The sequence below is a fragment of the Xenopus laevis genome, chromosome 3L, assembly GCF_017654675.1.
Source record: "Xenopus laevis strain J_2021 chromosome 3L, Xenopus_laevis_v10.1, whole genome shotgun sequence".
NCBI lineage: Eukaryota > Metazoa > Chordata > Amphibia > Anura > Pipidae > Xenopus > Xenopus laevis.
In genome coordinates this window covers 93,199,266-93,220,753 of record NC_054375.1, presented here as the reverse complement: position 1 = coordinate 93,220,753, position 21,488 = coordinate 93,199,266, and the positions used below count along the sequence as shown (strand labels likewise).

Sequence of the window (21,488 nt, the reverse complement as noted above, 5' to 3'; positions counted from 1 at the left end):
TTGGTGGGGTAGTTTTAACTGTAAAAGTAAATGGACTATATTTGGCAGTGATCTGCAACAATATGCCAGGGTAATGCCACAATCAAAAACAACATGACTACTGCAGTGTGGTTATTCACTAATGCACAGGAGCCAAAGAAACAACTGGCAATCATGTTGAAACATGTACCTACTAAACTTCCTTATAGTGGGCCAGTTACCTGTTACACAATATAATACTGCTCAGAGTGCTCTTCTAAGCATTTTTGCAATTTACATTAATTATTTATTGTTTCATTCCCCAGCTATTAAGCTGTTTATGTACTGCTAATATTCATTTTGTAACAACAGTGTCAGCTGCTGGTCAGTTCCTCCATCTGTATAGTGGAGGAGAACATATCAAGGAAAACAGAGAACTCTTCTGATGTTTCTCTGTTCAGGAAAGACGAGAAAATTTAAGCTGAGCTTTTTAATACAGAAAAGTAGACTCTTTGGCACTGGAACATTGATACTTCCTTAGCAATGGTGTAGATTCTCTGACCTGTAATTCTTAAAAAGATCAATATTTGTTGCACAAATCATGACAGAACTGCTATTTATAATGGAACAATTAGATGCAACTTCAAGACATCAACAAATACAGGTATCAAGACATAGACAGTCTAACCGAATTTACTGTGATCTTTTCAAACCCATACAGTAGGTACATTTGTTTAATATTAGGTACAATATTATGCATCTATTGCTGTAGTGATTAGGGCTCAGGATGCTGGACTGTTTTTACTGTAACATTCTATATAACATACCACATGTGATAGTGTACCTATGTTGTCACTACTGTTTACCTGGTATGTGTGTTGCTTTAACAGACTCGCTCCCACTTCCATACTCCCTCTCAGGGGAGCGTCAAATGGAGGATGAAGAGATACAACGAGAACCAAGAGCCCCAGATCTTTCAGATACTGACCATTACCAGCAACAGCAAAGTGAGGTCCCAGCTCAGCTTCTTGCTAAAGATGATCGACTGCAAAGGCTAGAAGAGGCTGTTAAAGGCCTGACCAATATGATTGATATGATCAAATCCCAGGTAAGGCGACATACAGGTAATAAAAGGTTAACACGCATGTGATGTGAGTTGTGACAGTAGTGACACATTTCTTTATGAATAATTCCTCACGTAGATTGCAGTGTCCACTTCTAAAAACAGCTATTAGGCAACAAAATGGTAACAGTGAAATGCAAATAACATATTTGAAGTTGAAATTAAATGATAGAAATGTAGCAAGTAAAAAGTAATTTACCAACAAAGTTAATTTGAATGGTCCTAATATTTCACTGAAGAACTGTGCCTAGTACAGATAAAAATTATTATGGTATCATTATGCAAAGTCTGTGAGAAACCCTAGGGAGTCTCTGCTGTTCCATTTATGACTCTCTTTGAGACCATGTCCCCAGCCTCTAGGCTAAACCCCACAGTCTGATTTCCTGTTAAGGGATTCCAACAGAAAAGTAGTGATAGGGAGGCAGTAAGGACATTTAATAATAATAATTGGACGTTTACCATCACCGCTGTCTTTTTTTGTGTTTCTTGGTTCAGCAGTGAATACCCAGCTCTTTAAGTGCATGATCCACTGCATAAGTGCAGGCTGTCCTGACCTTTTACCTGAAGGAAAATTGGCCTCTGCTGTGGTCCTTGGTCTGGACTAATGCTATCCATCTTCTGCTACTGCTGCCCTAAATAGGGTCAGATACTAATAGGTGTCACTGCAGAAATCATAGGGCTCCAAAAGATGTCCGCTATCCCATCTCTCTGTCTTTTCTCTCCTATGTAGTGAATATTCCTCTTTCCTGACCCTTTTAAACAAGTTATCATTAAGCCCATTTTTAAAATACTTGGTCCAGGATGTCTTAATACTTTCATTTTCTTTAAGGTTCTCAATTCCACCATAGACCCCCTGAAATCAATCTTATTACTGCCAAGTTCACTTAATCAATGCTAACTAAAGTATAATATAATGTGTTTAATAAATACTACAAAATAGACATACTCCACTACAGCAATGTCGCATAATTTCAGACAAGCAAATATGAAATCACTTCAAAGGCTTGATTGTGATGATCCATGTAAGATAATTTAACAATAAACCATAAACCTTTGGCAGCAAAGTGTCACTATAAAATTGTCTGTAGAGCTTACTAGCAGCAGAAATGTGTGCCCCAGATTGTGGAGAATCCTCATTCATAAAGTGTTGTCTGGCCCTAGCCTAAATGTGTCATTATTGCAGTCCTTGTCTTGAATACTTTCAGCATTGTAGAGGAAATTATGCCATAATAAATAACATAAATTATTTTCCCACAGAATGCTGACCTTCAAGCCAGAGTAATAGCCCTTGAGAGCTGTGAATGTCGTCGCTCCACATGTGTTTGGGAGGACAAAGAATATCAGGACAGTGAGACCTGGAAGAAGGATGCATGCAACATTTGCGTATGTGTTGGAGGTTCTGTTACATGCTCTGTGCGCAAGGACTGGCCTCAGTGTCTTGGTAAAAGCTTTGCATTTTTTGCATTTCTTCTAACATATTATCTTTCTCTTTTCTCAGTCTTTCTGTATAAATAAGCCCAGCTACAGCCCCGTTTTTTTTTTTAGATAAAAAGGAGTTCATTATTTTGGGGTTTAGCTGTGAATGCTAAATAGGTAAACTGAATAAAATATAGTGGCACTTTTTATAATGTGAGTTTACCCACTTTTCATCTCAATTGGGCGCAACTAAAAGCAGACTGAGTGCACACAAACCAGTAAATAAAATACCTTAAGATTTATGCAAAAGTAAAATGCAAACTACTGATTATAAAAAGTGGTACACGTTTTCCAGAGCTCACTTCCTACTTGAGTAAGAAACGGGTTCATCACTTTTAAGAGCCTGCCAGCAGTTGTGCTGACTACTTGGTTTGTTCATGAATTAAGGAAATATGTCTAAATGTATACTTGAATTTATACTTGAAGATGATTTTATATGTGTTTGTGATAATGATCATAGGCTAACTAAGCCTGACTCATTCTTTGGAGTACAGACATTTGCTCTTTGATGTGGAGCTATGGACTTGACAGGGATCACTCCTCTATTCATGTTTTGCTGCTATTTTTAATAATGTAGCTATGCACATTTGTAGCTTTATTGCACAAACCAGGAGTTGCATTTTCAAGTTATGTTTTTGCTAATGTAACTGTTGCCCAACCCTGGCTGCCCTAATGTTTATATCAAGTGATTTTACTTTATTTTACTGCCAGATGAATGATATTTGAAATGTGAACTCTTTCCTAGGTTGCTTTCATGAGGGGAGGAATTACAATAACAAAGATATATTTTCTGTGGGTCCTTGCATGTCATGCATTTGTCAGGTGAGATTCCTGTGCTGTTTAGCTTGGTTGTCAGGTGCTGTATTCTTTAATTCATTATGGGGCTGGTTTATGAGTATAAGGACTGGATTGCACAGTTTCAGTTGTCAATAGAGACCTATCAGCAATTCGTTACGTGAAGTGTACTTAAAGGAAAATTACAGCTTAAAAATTAATATGGCTTGAAATGCTGTATTTTATATAATAATACTATATAATATAATACTGTATTAGCAGAGATTTTTAGCAGTCCTACAACTGTAATTGTAAAGGCCTTCAAAGTATTCTACAGGAGCTCTCTGTATTGGATCTTGTTAAAGGGGATGTTCACCTTCCAAACATTTTTTTTCAGTTGAATTGTTTTCAGATTGGTTACCAGAAATAAAGATTTTTATCACTTACTTCCAATTACTACCTTTTTTCCAAAATCTAAGTTTAAATTCATTGTTCCTGTCTCTGGTTTTTGAGTCTGACAGCTCAGTAATTCAGGCGCAGACTCTAAACTAAAATTTTGCAACATTTAGTTGATACTTTTTTTAAGCAGTATCTCTGGAGTATTAGCAACTATTGTATCAATTCTAACAGCTGCCTTAAATGAAACTCTGGGATCCTGCTCAGCAGGAATAAAGATAAGAAATGTATCAATCAAATGTACAGTATAAATTTATAACAGTTTAGAAGTTTGGTGACCCCCTCTTACCAGGGCTGCGTTAGATTATTACACTTTACACTTCAATATTAGAAGAACGGTCACACATAGAACATAGAAAGTAATTGGAAAATGTCTTTATTTTTGGTGACCTGTCTGAAACGAAAAAAGTGTTGGACGGTGAACAACGGTGACATCTTTTTAGTGTCACAAACACTCACATGCTCAGTGTGCTCTTGGCAGCTGGTGAGAAGCTAAGCTTCATTGGAAACCAACAGAAAATAAGTTTCACCTGTCATGTTACAGGGATAACTATTACATTCTGATATAGAATCTTACTGCCATATGTTAGGTGATTCTGAATTAATGATCAGTTAGCCTTGTATTGTTACTTTTATATTCTGTATATGCTGTGAATTGTTAGTTGGCCCCTAAGTAATGCAAGTCAAAAAAGCCAAAACATAAAATGTAACATTTGTAGCCTGCTTCTTTGTTCTTCTCATTTAAGGTTAAGAATTTAAAGAAAACATCTGTTTGGTTGATATTGGTAACTGAGCATGTGCAATTTAGTGCTGATGTTTATAAATCATGAACTTTATTATAAAGTTTTCTCTAGTATTTCTCTCACTATAAAATTGTTATTCTTATAGAGTGGGGAGGTGTCCTGCACACCAAAGTTGTGCCCACCTGTAACCTGTAGTGACCCAGTGACGTTGCCAAATGAGTGCTGTCCTCTTTGTGCTACAGGTAAGATCTTTTCTAACAAGCTGAAGTATTAATCCAAAACGAAAAAAACTCTATAGATATGGTTTATGTATAAGTAACTTTGATTTACTGTGCCTGTAGTCATATTATTTACACACATAACCTCGTAAAATTGCAAAACAAACAATAAATATACAAGCCTCTCATCAAGAGAGTGCATAATTAAACTAAAGTGAACAGTAAATGGTTGCTTGCTTTGTACTTATGCCTCAGACTCTTTATAAATGTTGGTTTTGTAATAGGCTTTCGAGAGCAGTGTTTTACATAAACATCAATAATGAATTGCCCTCATATGTTTTGTGGGATTATGATCTGCGACTCTAGTCTTCGCAATCAATTTTAGAATAAATTGTGTTTATTATGTTTTATTTAAATGAGTGGACTTTCCCCTAATGATAGGCACTTACACTTCTCAGGGTGAACAATGTAGAAAGGACCATTGTATTTTAGATGAAATCTTTGTTTTGTATTCACCATTAAATTCTTTAGTGGCACTTATTCTTCAGACTTTCTTCTGACATTTATGCGATTGATACTTCAAGTAAAACAAATGCTTCTTTTATCCTCAAAACTCATGTCAATGGAGAGTATTTTGGTCAATTGATGTGTTCCAAAGATGTGATTTCAGATGTTGTAACAAGCTGTGTTCTTGCTTTACTGTAGGCCCCACTGGGTTAAATTATTAATTTATAGGTATTGTTACGTGTTTCAAAGTCCTTGGACTTTTTTTGTGCTTTATGCTGCTGTCTTTCATCGGCCTCTGTATGCTTTTCTTTCCATTTTGGGTTATCCACCTTTCTTTCCTAATTTGCCTGACTTGTAGTTTTCCTTTCTCTCTTTTATCTGAAAAATCATAATGAAAATGATCTAAAAAAAAAGATTTTCAGAGAATTTGATTTATGTCTTTTGTTCTGGAGGCCATCCCTCTGAAAGAGTTCTTGCTTATAGAAAAGTTTGCTGAAAAGTTAGATGGTGTCTATTACCACATAGATAAAATCTTTAAAGGAAACATTAAATAACAAGGAAAATTAAACTAAAGATGTAGGCTAGAAATGTTGTACATTATGTTTTGGGCTTCTGTACCAGACCAAGGCAACCACAGCTCTTTAGCAGTAAAGATCTGTGTCTCCAAAGATGCCCCAGTAGCTCCCCATCTTCTTTTCTGTTGATTCACTGCACATGCTCTGTGCTGCTGTCAGTTACTGAGCTTAGGGACTGACTCAAAATATACAGTACACATAAGGGCACATTTACTTAGCTCGAGTGAAGGATTAGAATGAAAAAAATTTCGAATTTCAAAGGTTTTTTTTGGCTACTTCGACGATCAAATTGGCTACTTTGACCTTCGACTACGACTTTGACTTCGAATCGAACGATTCAAACTAAAAATCGTTTGACTATTCGACCATTCGATAGTTGAAGTACTGTCTCTTTAAAAAAAACTTTGACTACATACTTCGCCACCTACAACCTACCGAGCACCAATTGTAGCCTATGGGGACCTTCCCCATAAGCTTTCCTAGCAATTTCTGATCGAAGGAAAATTATTCAATCGATGGATTAAAATCCTTCGAATCGTTCGATTCGAAGGATTTAATCACTCGATGGAACAATTTTTCCTTAGATCGTTCGATCGAACTAAATGCTGTAAATCCTTCGACTTCGATATTCGAAGTTGAAGGATTTTACTTTGATGGTCGAATATCGAGGGTTAATTAACCCTCGATATTCGACCCTTAGTAAATGTGTCCCATAGAGTATAAATGTCACAGTATGAGGCTGATTAGTAATTAATATTTATAATTATTACATGGCAGCACAGAAACCAGTGCAACTAGCATCGAATTTAATAATCAGCCCTGTAGCATCAGCTTATATGACAGGCAAACCTCATTTTCTGCTTTATAATTTGCGACGACCCCTAAGCTTAGCTTCTCAACAGCTTCTTGGAGCATGTGAGTGTCACAGACACTTTCCAACATCGTGACCCCCTGTGACAAGTTTGAAGTCCTGAACTATTGTTGTTATTGAGAAGCTAAAAATTAAGGCTGGTGCAATAAGTCCAGTATATAAAACATGGCATGTTAGCCCTATTCATTTTTAGGGTTTATTTCTCCTTTAAACAATAAAATGTTAGTCGCTGCAGAGGATTGCCTGCTTCCTACCTTATGAGCCATGTCATTTTACAGAGGAAAAGTCTTTTGACACTAGGTCATAGTGTCATGATCACACACAGGCGTCTTTCTAAAGATCTTGTTATTTGATGTAAGCAAACTATACTTTGAATAAACATTTATTTAATGCAAGCATAGCTGTTCAGTGGTATCCAGATAAATATGATCATGGATTGTATGGATATACGTTGTGTATTTTGCCATGGTTTATGAACCTGAACATGACATGACTGTGTTTCTTCAGGCTGTTCAGATGGGCACAAGGAGGGGGATACTTGGAGAAAAGACACCTGCACTACATGCACTTGTCAGGTAAGATTGTTCCAGTATTAAAGAATGGTGTGTGCTTTTAAAACAAAGAATACATACACAAACCTTCAACATTGCAACTTGTGCAAACAACACATTTTCTTAAAGAGACAAAAAAAAAATATATATATATATATAGCTTTTAAACTGTATGATGTTGTTGCTGTGAAGTTGGTAGTAGCATTCGTTGTATAATTATTTCAAATATCTGCAGTTTCTATAGTTTAAATTTACAACCAAACTACTACCCTGAATTTGAGTTTATTTGGAAATACGTGGACATTTTCCAACAGCTAAAAATGCAAACGAGCAATAGATTTTATTATATACTTTCATTTATTTTGAATTGCATTAATTAGAAATAATTTGTTCAGAAAACCAACTTGGAAGTTAGTGGTTTTAGTCCAGTTTTTTTCTTGTTTGCATTCTCTTTGAGCTAGAATGTATATGTGTCTCTCACAAAGCTGCAGTGAATCAGAGCATTCTTTGACAAACATCTCAGATTCTACCTGACCTCTACACTGTAGTGTCTGGAGCCCAAAAACTGGGGCCAGCTTGTAATGAGCCTAACGAGGTAGTGCTAAAATAAAAATGTATGTTGCTTTACACATCTATATTGATCCATAGGCATGCTGTAGAATTAACTTGGCCAGGAGCTATAAACTCAGGCCTCTAGCTAGGGCCTCCAGAGTAAAATAGCAAGGCGGGTTAGACTGGATTACATAACAGGGGTCCGTCCAATTTATTGTGGTGTAACCAAGTACACACAGTAAATGTTTTGGGAATTCCTACTCGTCATCAGCTGTTCAACCCAAAATTAGTGTTATGAGTATTGCAAGATAAGGATACAAAAATATGTGCTGCGAAGCTGAGCTAAATTCTCTTGAGATCCATATTACATAAATCTCCCTCATCACAGAGGAAGGACGGAAAAGCTGTTAATATGGAACAGAAAAGATATGAGTACTTTGCAGTATTTCTGGATAATAGAGTATTATCATTCATAACCATTTAAAGGAGAGTTGAAATACACGCTACTGTACAAGATAAGTATTAAAATGGAACAGATATTTATAGTCCACTATCCCCTATTTAAATATAAATTCAGACCACAATCATAAAAACATAATCATTCATATCTATTAAAGGGGACCTATCATTTTGTATTGTTATTAATATTAGGATAAGTATTTTTTTTATAAATATAATCTATTACTAAATCTGAAATGCTTTTATGACAAATCCCACAGACCCAAGTTCTGTAGTCTTCTTGAGCACAAATTTACATGACTTCGGGCCCATCCATGTAGCAATTGTGGTGAATGGGTTTACTGCACTTCACATCTTGCAAGGAAGCTCTGTACTTATTGCCTGCTGTATGTCGTCTGCACAAGCTAGAGGCATCTAAGTGATGCTGGCATGCCACCTACTATACACCCCATGTGGACACAACAATTCTGAATGAAGACAGCAGTGTATTCATAGGCAGGGGCATCTCCTTGTGCTACATTCTGGGTAGCCTTTTGGCTCCTGATATAATTGACCGGCAATAGAGTATGAATGTAATAGAAATATTAGATTGTAAACTCCACTGGGGTAGAGACTGATTTGAATGATGTATAATCTGTGCCAATTGGACAGGAATACAGTGTATGTTGATTTACTTAAATATACGAGAGGTATGCCTGTTAATGATAGGATCAATTTACAGTTGACAAACCAATTAAAGGGGACCTGTCACCCAATAAAATTATTAAAAATCCTAATTTATCACGTTAGTCAAGCAAAATAAACTTTAATTAGACTATAAATGATTTTATTCTTGTTTCCTTTGGTCTGGCAATTCATAATTATAGCAAGCAGGCATCAGCCATTTTGTAGACACTGTTATTAAAGCAAGCCATCATTTCAAAATCTTGTTTGTGCACCAGAATGGGGGACCTGATTTCCATGCCCATGCACTGGCTACACAATTAAATGGTTAATAGAGAGGGGGAATGTGGGGAGAGCAGTGACATCTTATGTGAAAGTGCTGAATGGAAAGTGAAAGTAGTTGCCTGCCCCACCCCTATGCATAAGGCATAGAGGAGTGGCAGGCAATATTTGATTGATAGCTAAGATTTTTAAATGAGTTTACAACAGCTATGAAAGCTTTACTAAAAAAACTAATTTGGATTTCATGTTTAATTTGAAAACGACTTTTATTTTACAGCTTTTTATGTCTGGGTGATAGGTCCACTTAAACGGGGATTGGTATATATTTTAGTTGCATTTTTTAAACACTAATCTTTCTCTTACAATTTAACTTTGAATGCCTATTTCTTTTGTGTTTCTCAGTTTACCTTTCCTACAATCCTGTACAAACTGTTTTTTTTGTCTTTCTGCTAGAATGGAACAGTCAGCTGTGAGAGGGAGCAGTGTCCTGAGCTTACATGTTTGAAGAGACATACTCCACCTGGACAGTGCTGTGCCAAATGTCAGCAAGGTAAGAGTATGATGGCCTTAATGTTAAGGCCTATGGCACCCTGGCATATTTTCCAATGGCATTTTTTAGCTAGCCGAATAGCGCTTAAGCACTGTGGTGTAATCCACCTGACCCCTATGGCCCCGCCCTCATAACCCCTGCTGTTGACCACCCATTGCAATAATGCTGCTCACTACAACTCTCCTAATACCCAACGGACCTGGGACAACAGGGACCAACAGGATTTCTTGCAGTACCCAGAGGGTCAGTCCAATGCGGAAGACATGACACAGAGTAACAAAATTATAAAGGAAAGGAAGGACACACAAGCAAACTGTAATTAATGAACATAACATACAAAAATGGGGAAAAAAAACACTTAAAGGAGAACTAAACCCCCCAATAAAAAAAGCTCACATTGTTGATTACCCCTGAAAGTGCACCTAACACAGTACTCAGATACGTGAGTACTGTGTTAAGGGTAATCAACTGTGTGTGGGGGGGGGAGCAGGGAGGGGGGACTATCTAGGGTAGTAGGTGGGGGTTTAGTTCTCTTTTAAAGGTACTGTACCTTTAAGTTCTTATATTATTACTATATCTATAAGAAAATAGATAAAATACATACATAAACTAAAGTAATATTTTATGAATGATATATAATCTGTAAAATATGTAGGTGCTATATAAATTAATTATTATTACTAATATATTCTCCATTAAAATTGGTCACATTTGCTATTAATGCATAGTCAGGTAGAGATAAATTAGAAGCTCTAATATATAATTAGAGATCAGTCATTATATTTTGTTTTCTTTTCCTAGAATATAATTTTTCAGACTTGTCTTTGTCATAACAAGATGATTTTTAGCCCTTTTTAGCACTATGCATAATAATCAGAAAATATCACCAGTTAAAGAATTGACATACTTATATGCAGTGTTTTTACATAATTATATTTTAGGTTGCGAGTATGAAGGACTCATCTACAGAAATGGAGACTACTTCTTGTCACAAAGCAATCCCTGTGTAAACTGCTCTTGCTTGGTGAGACATCTGGAAATGCAAAAACATATGATCATGATGCGCAAGTAACAGCACCTTGATGCACTATGAGTTACTGTAATGCACTAGTGTCCTGCATTGATTAAAGGGAGAAAATACCCTACTTTATGTATATAAATGTATAACACATTGCATGTGTTTGCTTCTCCAAAATCGTTGTGGTGTCCACTTATGCAGCAAGTAAACATCAGGGATGCATGCCTGCATAAATGAGTAGCCAATCTACTAACCCATAGCAGCTTATCAGAGAGTAACATTTACTGGTTACCTTATTGAACACAAAAATCTGATTAGTTGCAGTTACTAGAACTGGTGCAAACATAGTGATTTTTGGTATATTACCCCAGTGGTATATTATCCGAGGCATCCTTTCTTTCAAATATCCCTTCCTGTTTATGCTTCCACTTACATTTTGAGCAATGCATAGTAAACTTAATTGAGGTTGCTTTTCTGCTGTGCTTGTAATGTATTGCTCATAAAGTTCTTGCTGTTACAGAATAACTTGGTGAGATGCTTGCCTGTGCAGTGCCCTCTGCCTGCTTGCACTAATCCAGTGCCCATACCAGGCCAATGTTGCCCTTCCTGTCCAGGTAATGATCTTTCAGTACATAATGTGACAATTATATTACAATGAAATCTGTCTAGTACAGAATAAGGATAATTGGAAATAATTAGAAAAAGATAAGTACAGGTTTCTTTCTTTATTTTTAACATCAAATACCTAACAAATATGAAACCTTTATGAAGGCAAAGCAATACCAACATCAGAGGAAATATCTTTTGTGAACGTATCTAGTCTGTGCAATATAGAGTAAACCCCAGTACAGTCAAACAAATGTTTTAGATTTGGGTGTCTCACTATGGTGACACAGAAATAATCAGATTGGACACATGAGACACAAATGTTATTGCTTTTTTTTTTCTTAGTTTGTGAGCTGGATGGACATCCCTTAATACCAGGTCAGAATGTCACCACCAAAGATGGCTGTCGCCTCTGTAGCTGCCAGGTAAATATAGTGCGAAAACAACAAGGTCACTTTTGACCACTCATGCCAAGGTGTTATCTCCTAAAATGAAATGCATAAATAGCACCATCCGATTTTCAGAAAATTGTGGAGGTGCTTAAAATGTTTTAACTATAGCAACTTAAAAAAATTACAGATGTTGGGATTTGAAAATATTTACTTTGGGAATGCCCCAATGTCTAATTTAATATAATCTTATATATTTATTTCCTCCTAATTTATAAAAACATTTTATCTTATATTTTTATGGATTAAAAGTATTTTTGATTTATTCTACAATATTTCTTTCATTCTCTGCCCTACTTTACTATCAGGATGGCAAGGTACAATGCACAGAATCTGTACAATGCCCCCACATCTGCACTCACGGTGTAAGAAGTAATTCTTGTTGCCTAGATTGTTCAGCCTGTGAAATGCATGGGGACATTATTCCTAATGGGCTAACGTTCCAGGGTAACATGGACCCCTGTGAAAGTTGCACGTGCCAGGTATTGTATACATTTATTTGCAGATTACTGAAATAGTGAGCTTTTATTTCCATATTATTAAGATGTACGCACAAGCTGTGCTTGAGTATGCATACTTTTTTATAAGTACTATTGTAATTTACATGTAATAAAAATATAAGCGAATCAAAAAAGTATTTTTTAAAGTACCATTGTTTTATTGGTTACAGAGGGTATAAAGATGTAACTTAAGTGCAGTTTAGATTAGAGTTTTGTAATTGTGAATGGGCTTTGTATTTCAGACATGAAAAGGGTACATCTGAAACTTAATGCCAATTAAGGAATAAATTACTTTTTGCTCAACCCATAAATATGTTGTCAAATATACTCTGCATATGCCTCTGTCCCTTCTTAAGATGGTTAAGTTCTAATTATACATTACTCTGCCTAGGATGGTAATGTGCATTGTGTCCGGGTCTCTTGTCCAGAGCTGAGTTGTGTTCTACATGAGAAAATACCAGGAGAATGCTGTAGCCAATGTCAGAGTGAGTGACTTGCACTAGTTTTATACAGCTGAACCACATATACTTTCAGTCACTCCCCAAATCAAAAATTGAAAAATATGATTGTCTGTATTTTGTTTACTGTGGTTTGTGCAAAATCTGTAATCAGAATGTTATTTTTTCCCAAGGCTTGAGTGTTAATATTGTTTTGCTTACATTAAAACAATGATCCCCAACAAGTAGCTTGGGAGCAACATGTTGTTCTCAAACCCCTTGGATTTTGCTCCCAATGTCCTTTAAGCAGGTGCTTATTTTGGATTTCCAAGCTTGGAAGCAAGTTTTAATTGCATAAAAAAAAAGTTTATTGCCAAGTAGAGCCTTTTGTATGCTGCCAGTTCACATAGGGGCTACCAAATAGCCAATCACAGCACTTATTTGGCTCCCCAATGGGCTTTTTATGCATTTGTGCATTTTATGCATTTGTTGCTCTCCAACTCTTTTTACATAACAAAAAGTTCAGGACCCCTGCATTAAATGGTATAATTGCAAATCATCATTGCAAGTCTATTCAATTCCATATAGGTTGTATGGATGGGACAGTAAAACGCAAACATGGAGAAGAATGGAAACCACAAGGAGATCCATGCCAAAGTTGCCGATGTTTGGTAAGCATACTGTTCTACTCTGGATTTACAACTGGCATTTCTTAATCTGTTCTTTACACATGCCAATCCCCTCACACAACACTTGAATGAAATAATATTCTTTTGATTGATACCCATATCAGATCACACTTCCCTCATCACCTGTCACTCACGATTTGACACATCCATTTTCTCATCCTAACACATGTGCATGCACCATTCAATCCTGACAGAACATCTATAGGCTAATACACACAGGTTTCTGATTTATCATCATCTTCTACAGAAAACCCAGTTTATTTTGATATCATTTGCTTATGTACAGGAAGGAAGAGTTCAGTGTAGAAAGCGCCACTGTGCTGCTTTGTGCCGCAATCCATTACCACCAAGACCTGGAACCTGCTGCCCAATGTGTGATGGTAAGAAAACAACTTAAAGGGGTTGTTCGCCTTCCAAACACTTTTTCAGTTCAAATGTTTTCAGATTGTTCACCAGAAATAAAGACTTTTTTCAGTTGGTTTCCAAGTTTGACATTTAGGGGCAGATTTACTAAGGGTCGAATATCGAGGGTTAATTAACCCTCGATATTCGACTAGGAACTAAAATCGTTCGACTTCGAATATCGAAGTCGAACGATTTAGCACTAATCCTACGATCGAACGATCGAACGATTAAATCCTTCGAATCGAACGATTCGAAGGATTTTAATACAACGATCGAAGGAATATCCTTCGATCAAAAAAGCACAGGCAAGCCTATGGGGACCTTCCCCATAGGCTAACATTGAGTTCGGTAGCTTTTAGCTGCCGAACTAGGGGGTCGAAGTTTTTCTTAAAGAGACAGTACTTCGATTATCGAATGGTCGAATAGTCGAACGATTTTTAGTTCGAATCGTTCGATTCGAAGTCGAAGTAGTAGTCGAAGGTCGAACTAGCCCATTCGATGGTCGAAGTAGCCCAAAAAACACTTCGAAATTCGAAGTTTTTTTAATTCGAATCCTTCACTCGAGCTTTGTAAATGTGCCCCTCGATGTTCCTGTCTCTGATGTTTCAGTCTGGCAGCTCAGTAATTCATGTACGGATTCTAAACTGCTACAATTTTGCAACATTAAGTTGATAATTTTTCAACAGCAACTCTGGAGTATTAGCAACTATTGTATCAATTCTAATAGCTGCCTTTAATTAAGCCCAGGGATTCTGCTCAGCAAGGGACAAACACAACAAATGTATCAACTAAATGTTTCAATTTAGAACAGTTTAGAGAGTCGACGACCCCCCTCCCAGAGCTGCTTTAGAAGCTGAAAAATTATACATTCCACTTCAGTATTAGAAAAATATTGAAAAATAGAAAGTATAGTAATTGGAAAAAGTCATTATTCCTGGTGAACATCCCCTTTCTGGTGAACATCCCCTTTAATGTAATGTCCACTGACTTTCTTTTATATTTCACTTTCTTATGCTATGCCCCTTTTCGGCTTGCAGGGTGCTACTTTTTTTGAACTACATGCATAACTACTATTTTTTATTAATTTTTTATCCAATAATAAGCTTGGCTTCCTGCATGTTCACAAACTCACATTTTAATGTTCTGGATTCTGGATTAGGTTTTCAAATCACCCTTGGAATCCACAAATTGTTTTAAAATTCATTGTTATTGTTTGTTATAGGAAGTACTGTTGTATTTAAGGGAATCATGGGGACTCGCTTCATACTCATACATTAGGAATCACTTACCTTCCTGGTCTGTCTTAACTTCACAAACTGCTATTTTTTGTGCTATATCCTTGCGCATCATTCATTGTGTCTTATGCTTTCCCCAGGCTGTTTATATAATGGTCGCAGTTATTTGAATGGACAACCAGTGAGAAGTACGGATCAGTGCAATCGTTGCTTCTGTGAGGTTGGTATTTCAACTTTATTGCTGGATCATTTTTAAAATACCATTAGACTATATAAGAGCAGCAGCATAAAGGTCAGATAATAGCAGATAGCAGGCAAGCTATGTTTATTCATAGTCTATGCAAAAATAAAATATAAAGAAATAGCTAGCATTTGAAGTCATTCAGCACTCACTTTAGGACAGCGCATTGTTCAGCCTTATTTTTGTGATCACGGATTTCCATCCTATTGTCCAACTCAGATGTCTGTAGAATTAAACCCAGACACTCAAGTTTCCAGAAATGTTATTGTCTACATGCTAATGTTTTGACAACACAGAGGATATCTTTCATAGAAATGCACTGAATCCAGGATTCGCTTTGAAATTCAAACAAATTCCAGATTTCAGTTCAGTATAAAGCCCTGGACAAGTTAAAGTGACATTTTATCTTTCTGGCAGGTGCAATTTTGATTTTATCTCAAATTTGAATATGCAAATTTAAATTCAGTTTGGAGAATTCATCATTTGGCCAAATCCATAAATTTGTATTTACTTTATGTGTAATCTTCTCAAAACAGCAATACCACCTAATAGTCACTTCAAATAAAAGCAAATAACCACATTCCAAAACTGATGTGTTTTGTGCACTTGGCTTACAGTATATTATATATGAATTATAATAGATTTGATTGGGAAAAATTAGTGGTGGGGGCGAGTAAAAAAATATTTGCTTATATGTTTACAGAATGCAAGAGAAAAAGTCCAGAGCTGAGCTGCATCATATTTTCCTGTAACATGTAGTGGCAAATACATAATTGACCTTGTATTTTGCTTTTCAGAATGGTAATGTACAGTGTGAACCCATTGCTTGCCCTCAGGCACCTTGCAGAAACCCTGTACGAAGGACTGGAGAGTGCTGTCCAAGGTGAGGGACTCCAAAACCTTGGTATTCCTTTTGATTTGTTAGCTAGCTACTGGTTTCAAGGGGATAGTTGAGCAGTTAAGAAAACCAAAGATTCCTGCAATGCATTTATACTCCATCTGTTCTCTTGTTAGATTCTCTGGTGGATGGTTTTGAGTACATTTCTAGACCTCATTCATTGCAGTATTCATTCGATTATAGTGTTTTGAACGGAAATAATATTTGTGTGTTCAGTTTTCAATGGGTTTTCAGTGCCTTTTATCTGTAATGCTTGGGACATGAGGTTTTCCAGATAAGGATATTTTTAGAGCTTCCTAGATAACTGTTTTTCAGTATAATAGATCCCATACCAAAGGATTGGGTTTTCTCATCAGACAAAATATAGATAGAACCTCACCGCATTGTGCATTATAGTTACATGCAACGTACAGTATACCACACAATTAAATTTAGGAAAAAGAGGCTGTTTGGGTCAGATGCAGAATTCATGGTGATAAGCTACAGGTGGGCCATATTTATTTTTTTCACAAAGAATGAGCTTGCATGAAAAAACTTTTTCAAGCTCTAGTTGGCTCCCTCATTTTACTGCTCCTTTTATCATAATACTCCGCTGTACCTATTTAATTATCCCATTTCCTTTATATATATTTTTCTTTACATCTGTCCTTATTCTGTGTTAGGTGTGAGGGTTGTGAATATGATTCCCGACATTTTGCTGAAGGGGTCGTTTTTACCACGGCCCATGATCCCTGCCTGCAGTGCACTTGTTTGGTAAGTTCAGTTAACACATTTTTAAAATTCTGAAATTCTACCCAAATATTTTGTTAATTTATGTGTTACATACAATGGGCCAGAATTGAATCTTGTCCATGAGTTTTCACATGATAAACTGAATTGAATCTGGCACAATATGTGCTTCATAGAATCAATCAAGGCTGGAGTGAATGGATGTCTAACAAATCAGATCATAATCTATTTACCCAGTTTTTATTTTTATACTGAACAATTCCTTTAAATAGATGGTCTCACAGCTGATGACCCTGCATTTAACAACCTTACATGCTACAATACACTGACCATACATGCAAAATGCTTTAGTTAAATATATTTCAAACATACTTATTCTTACAGTATATTGTTGTTGGATTCTAATAAATACACCATGTTAAAATCGTGCCATGTGTGGAATATAGAGCAATCCAGGACTGAGTGCTGATCTATATATTTAATTCTGATATTATTCACTACACTGCACCACACTGGTTGTGATCTGGAAAAGCCACAAAGGAGTGGTCTTTGATCTGTATCTGTATTGATTTTTTTGGCAGGATACATTAAATGGACATTTTAGGGAAGACTCTTTGTTGTGCTTGATGATTACATTGGCTCAGGGATATATGTAAAATATGTAAGCTTCCTAGAAGAAATTAAAAATTACATAGTATATCACATAGTAACATAGTAACAAGGGTTGAAAAAAGACACAAGTCCGTCAAGTTCAACCTTTTAGTTGTTTTTTTTATCTGCCTAACTGCTAGTTGATCCAGAGGAAGGTAAAAAAAAAACCCATCTGAAGCCTCTCCAATTTGCCTCAGATGGGGAAAAATTCCTTCCTGACTCCAAAATGACTCCAAAATCGGACTAGTCCCCGGATCAACTTGTACTATGAGCTATCTTCCCTATCCCTGTATTCCTTCACTTGCTAAAAAGCAATCCAACCCCTTCTTAAAGCTATCTAATGTATCAGCCTGTACAACTGATTCAGGGAGAGAATTCCACATCTTCACAGCTCTCACTGTAAAAAAACCTCTTCCGAATATTTAGGTGGAACCTCTTTTCTTCTAATCGGAATGGGTGACATTGTGTCAGCTGGAAAGACCTATTGGTAAATAAAGCCTTAGAGAGATTATTATACGATCCCCTTATATATTTATACATAGTTATCATATCACCCCTTAAGCACCTCTTCTCCAGCGTGAACATCCCCAATTTGGCCAGTCTTTCCTCATAGCTAAGATTTTCCATACCTTTTACCAGCTTAGTTGCCCTTCTCTGTACCCCCTCTAATACAATAATGTCCTGTTTGAGTGATGAAGACCAAAACTATATGGCATATTCTAGATGGGGCCTTACAAGTGCTCTATACAGTGAAAGAATGACCCCTTCCTCCCTTGACTCTATGCCCCTTTTAATACAGCTCAAGACCTTATTTTGCCTTATTTTCCATAATGGATTTGCCTAGTGCAGTCCCATTAAGGGTATAAGTAGCTTGGATATTCTTACATCCCAGGTGCATAACTTTTTATTTATCAACATTGAATCTCATTTGCCACTTAGCTGTGATGTATGCCATCAGGCCCTGGAGCCTTGTTTACAATATACAATCACAATTTACTTTTTGTCAGGAATAACATATTGAGGATATTGAAAGATTCCATTTTTATATAAAGCCAGTAAACTGTAATGTGTTACCACAAGAAACTTTCTTTTCTCCTTTTCTGAATTATGCCCATTATAGTACAACCACATCGAATTATTATAATAAAAACACGGTCTTGTCTGCAGTTTATAGCCCTTAATATGGTTTTGTATAGCTATGCAAAGACAATAGCTGTATAGAAATGCATGCCACTACATATTTGTTTCATACTGCTTTCTAATCTCTAACAGTCGGGAGAAGTATCATGTGAACACCTAGATAGGAAATGCCCCCCTTCACAGTGCAGTCACCCAGGCAAAGCTGCAGGACAGTGCTGCCCAAGTTGTGATGGTAAGGGTCTTACAATGTCATAAAGAGAACTGAAGACGACAATAAGAAATAAATACTGTTAGAATTTGGCTGTAGTGTAAAAAATCTTGGTCATATGCTGAAGACAATATAAGCATTGGCAGTTGGGGCATGTAGATATTTGTGCTGAAGGTGAATGTATTAAGCTCTTATGTCACTCTTGTTTCCTAATAGTCTGTGACTTTGAGGGGATCTTGTATACCGACCGACAGACATTCCAACCTCCAGGACATGGTCCGTGCCTTAAATGTTTCTGCACGGTAAGAAATCCTAGATGCTTCTTCATTTATTTGATGTTGCCTTTCATTTTCATGTCCAAATGATGTCAATGTATCTGCACTATTTTATTATCATGGTAATTTCACAGTAGATTTACAGTACACCATATACTGTATATTTGTACTGACGATGTTGTTTATGGTTATTTAGTCTGACTTCAATATTTTGCATCTCTTAAAAAATCCTCCCCTTTGCCAGTTCTCTGCTTTTACTGAAATACAAATCACATACATTGGTTTGTATTAGAAAAAGATTAAGAAGAATAAAAAAATGGAATAAGCTCTTTGGTGAAGTATTTAGAGCCACCATAAAGCAATAATGGCTTTTAAGTATTTGTGGCCAGTACAGATCAGCTTTGCATGCTGTTTGGTAATAGTTTGACCCATTTTTACTTGCATAAAAGCCACATATACTCACCTAGATTGAGAATGGAACATTTACTGGGATATTGCTGTATATTCATCTTTTTTTTTATTGAGCCACTCCAATGTTACTTTAGCCTTGTGTTTAATATAGAGAGAAAGTTCATCTTTCAGCATGTCCGTTATTTCAATGTTTTTGCTGACTTAAACAGGTTATTTTGCATTTATTCATTCTTGTATGACTATGAAGATTAATAGCAGTCCAACACTGTGTATGAATCAGTATATTTGACCCTGTTGTGCCCTTTCACATTCCCGCAAGCCAGCCGCCACCATTCCCCACACTGCTGCTATGCATTCCACAGTGGAACGTGTGCCATCTTTAATTTTTACCCCAGTCTGAATCTGGTAGCTTCCTTTAGCATACAGAGATTCCTCATTCCTTAAAGGGATAGTGTCGTGGGAAAACATGTTTTTTTCCAAAACACATCAGTTAATAGTGCTGCTCCAGCAGAATTTTGCACTGAAATCCATTTCTCAAAAGAGCAAACAGATTTTTTTATAATTAATTTTGAAATCTGACATGGGGCTAGACATATTGTCAGCTTCCCAGCTGCCCCAGTCATGGGACTTGTGCTCTGATAAACTTCAATCACTCTTTACTGCTATACTGCTAGTCGGATTGATATCACCCCCCCCCCCCCACAGCAGCCTAGCAACAGAACAATGGTAAGGTAACCAGATAGCAGTTCCCTAACACAAGATTATAGCTCCCTGGAAGATTTAAGAACAACACTCAATAGTAAAATCCAGGTCCCACTGAGACTGATTCTGTTACATTGTGTAGGAGAAACAACAGCCTGTCAGAAAGAAGTTCCTTCCTAAAGTGCAGGCACAAGTCACATGACTGGGGGCAGCTGGGAAACTGACAATATGTCTAGCCCCATGTCAGATTTCAAAATTGAATATAAAAAAATCTGTTTGCTCTTTTGAGAAATGAATTTCAGAGCAGAATTTTGCTGGAGCAGCACTATTAAGGAATGCATTTTGGAAAAAACATGTTTTCCCATGACAGTATCCCTTTAAGGTAGATACATATATATTTATGTATGAGGACTAGGTCTAACTGCAAACCAACTTACCGTATATACTCTCGTATAAGCTGAGTTTTTCAGCACACAAAATGTGCTGAAAAAGTCTACCTCGGCTTATACTCGAGTCAATGACGAATGGCTGCGCTTCAGAAGAACATACACTCCTGCGTGCGCACACCATTCACTTCCTACCCGCCCGCATCTCCCCGGCACCTCCCGCTCACTCATAGTGACGTCATCAGAGGCGACAGGCGTAGTTCCTCCTACTGCAGGCCCCCACCTCCGCCGTCCTGCGGCGCCTGCGGGAACTCTAGAGATGCGCTGTGGCCAAGTAACTGCGCAGGCTGGTGCACAAAGCAAAAAAACATAATTTCTACGAGCTACAGGCAGCAGAGCATTGCCGTGAGTTCTAACATGGAGCTGGAGCATTGCGTGCGTTTGTTGGTGTGCTTGGTGCTCGGTCTGGCCACAGCAGCGGACACAGGTGAGAGCATTTGTAGGAAATCTTCCTTTCATGTAGCGGACTGCATCAGTACATTCTTTCTGTAGCCTTTCAGCTGTGGAGTTCATTTGGCAGCCATGGCTATAGGAATGCCCCATCTCATGGGAAATAACCCATTAACAGCCTCCCTTCTGTACATATACTCTCTCATGGGTTGCTGGGGATATTTTCAGAGTAATGAGAGTCTGGATAAATGGCCTGCCATAACCCTTTAACAGCCACAGTAAGCCAGTGTTACTGGGACT

The 21,488-nt window shown here is 37.0% G+C and overlaps 1 protein-coding gene across 2 annotated transcripts in view; it reads left to right on the top strand.

Moving 5' to 3' along the window:
• The window catches only part of kcp.L (kielin/chordin-like protein L homeolog), a 55,249-nt gene that overhangs the window by 8,788 nt on the left and 24,973 nt on the right, over positions 1-21,488 (top strand). For both annotated transcript variants that reach the window (XM_018250611.2, NM_001085886.1), the window contains 18 exon segments: positions 849-1,066; positions 2,339-2,522; positions 3,303-3,379; positions 4,676-4,772; positions 7,209-7,276; positions 9,662-9,758; positions 10,700-10,782; positions 11,297-11,390; positions 11,728-11,807; positions 12,140-12,313; positions 12,723-12,816; positions 13,357-13,439; positions 13,744-13,837; positions 15,238-15,317; positions 16,136-16,221; positions 16,899-16,989; positions 18,889-18,988; positions 19,181-19,266. In XM_018250611.2, coding sequence (XP_018106100.1) covers positions 849-1,066; positions 2,339-2,522; positions 3,303-3,379; positions 4,676-4,772; positions 7,209-7,276; positions 9,662-9,758; positions 10,700-10,782; positions 11,297-11,390; positions 11,728-11,807; positions 12,140-12,313; positions 12,723-12,816; positions 13,357-13,439; positions 13,744-13,837; positions 15,238-15,317; positions 16,136-16,221; positions 16,899-16,989; positions 18,889-18,988; positions 19,181-19,266 — 1,886 coding nt within the window.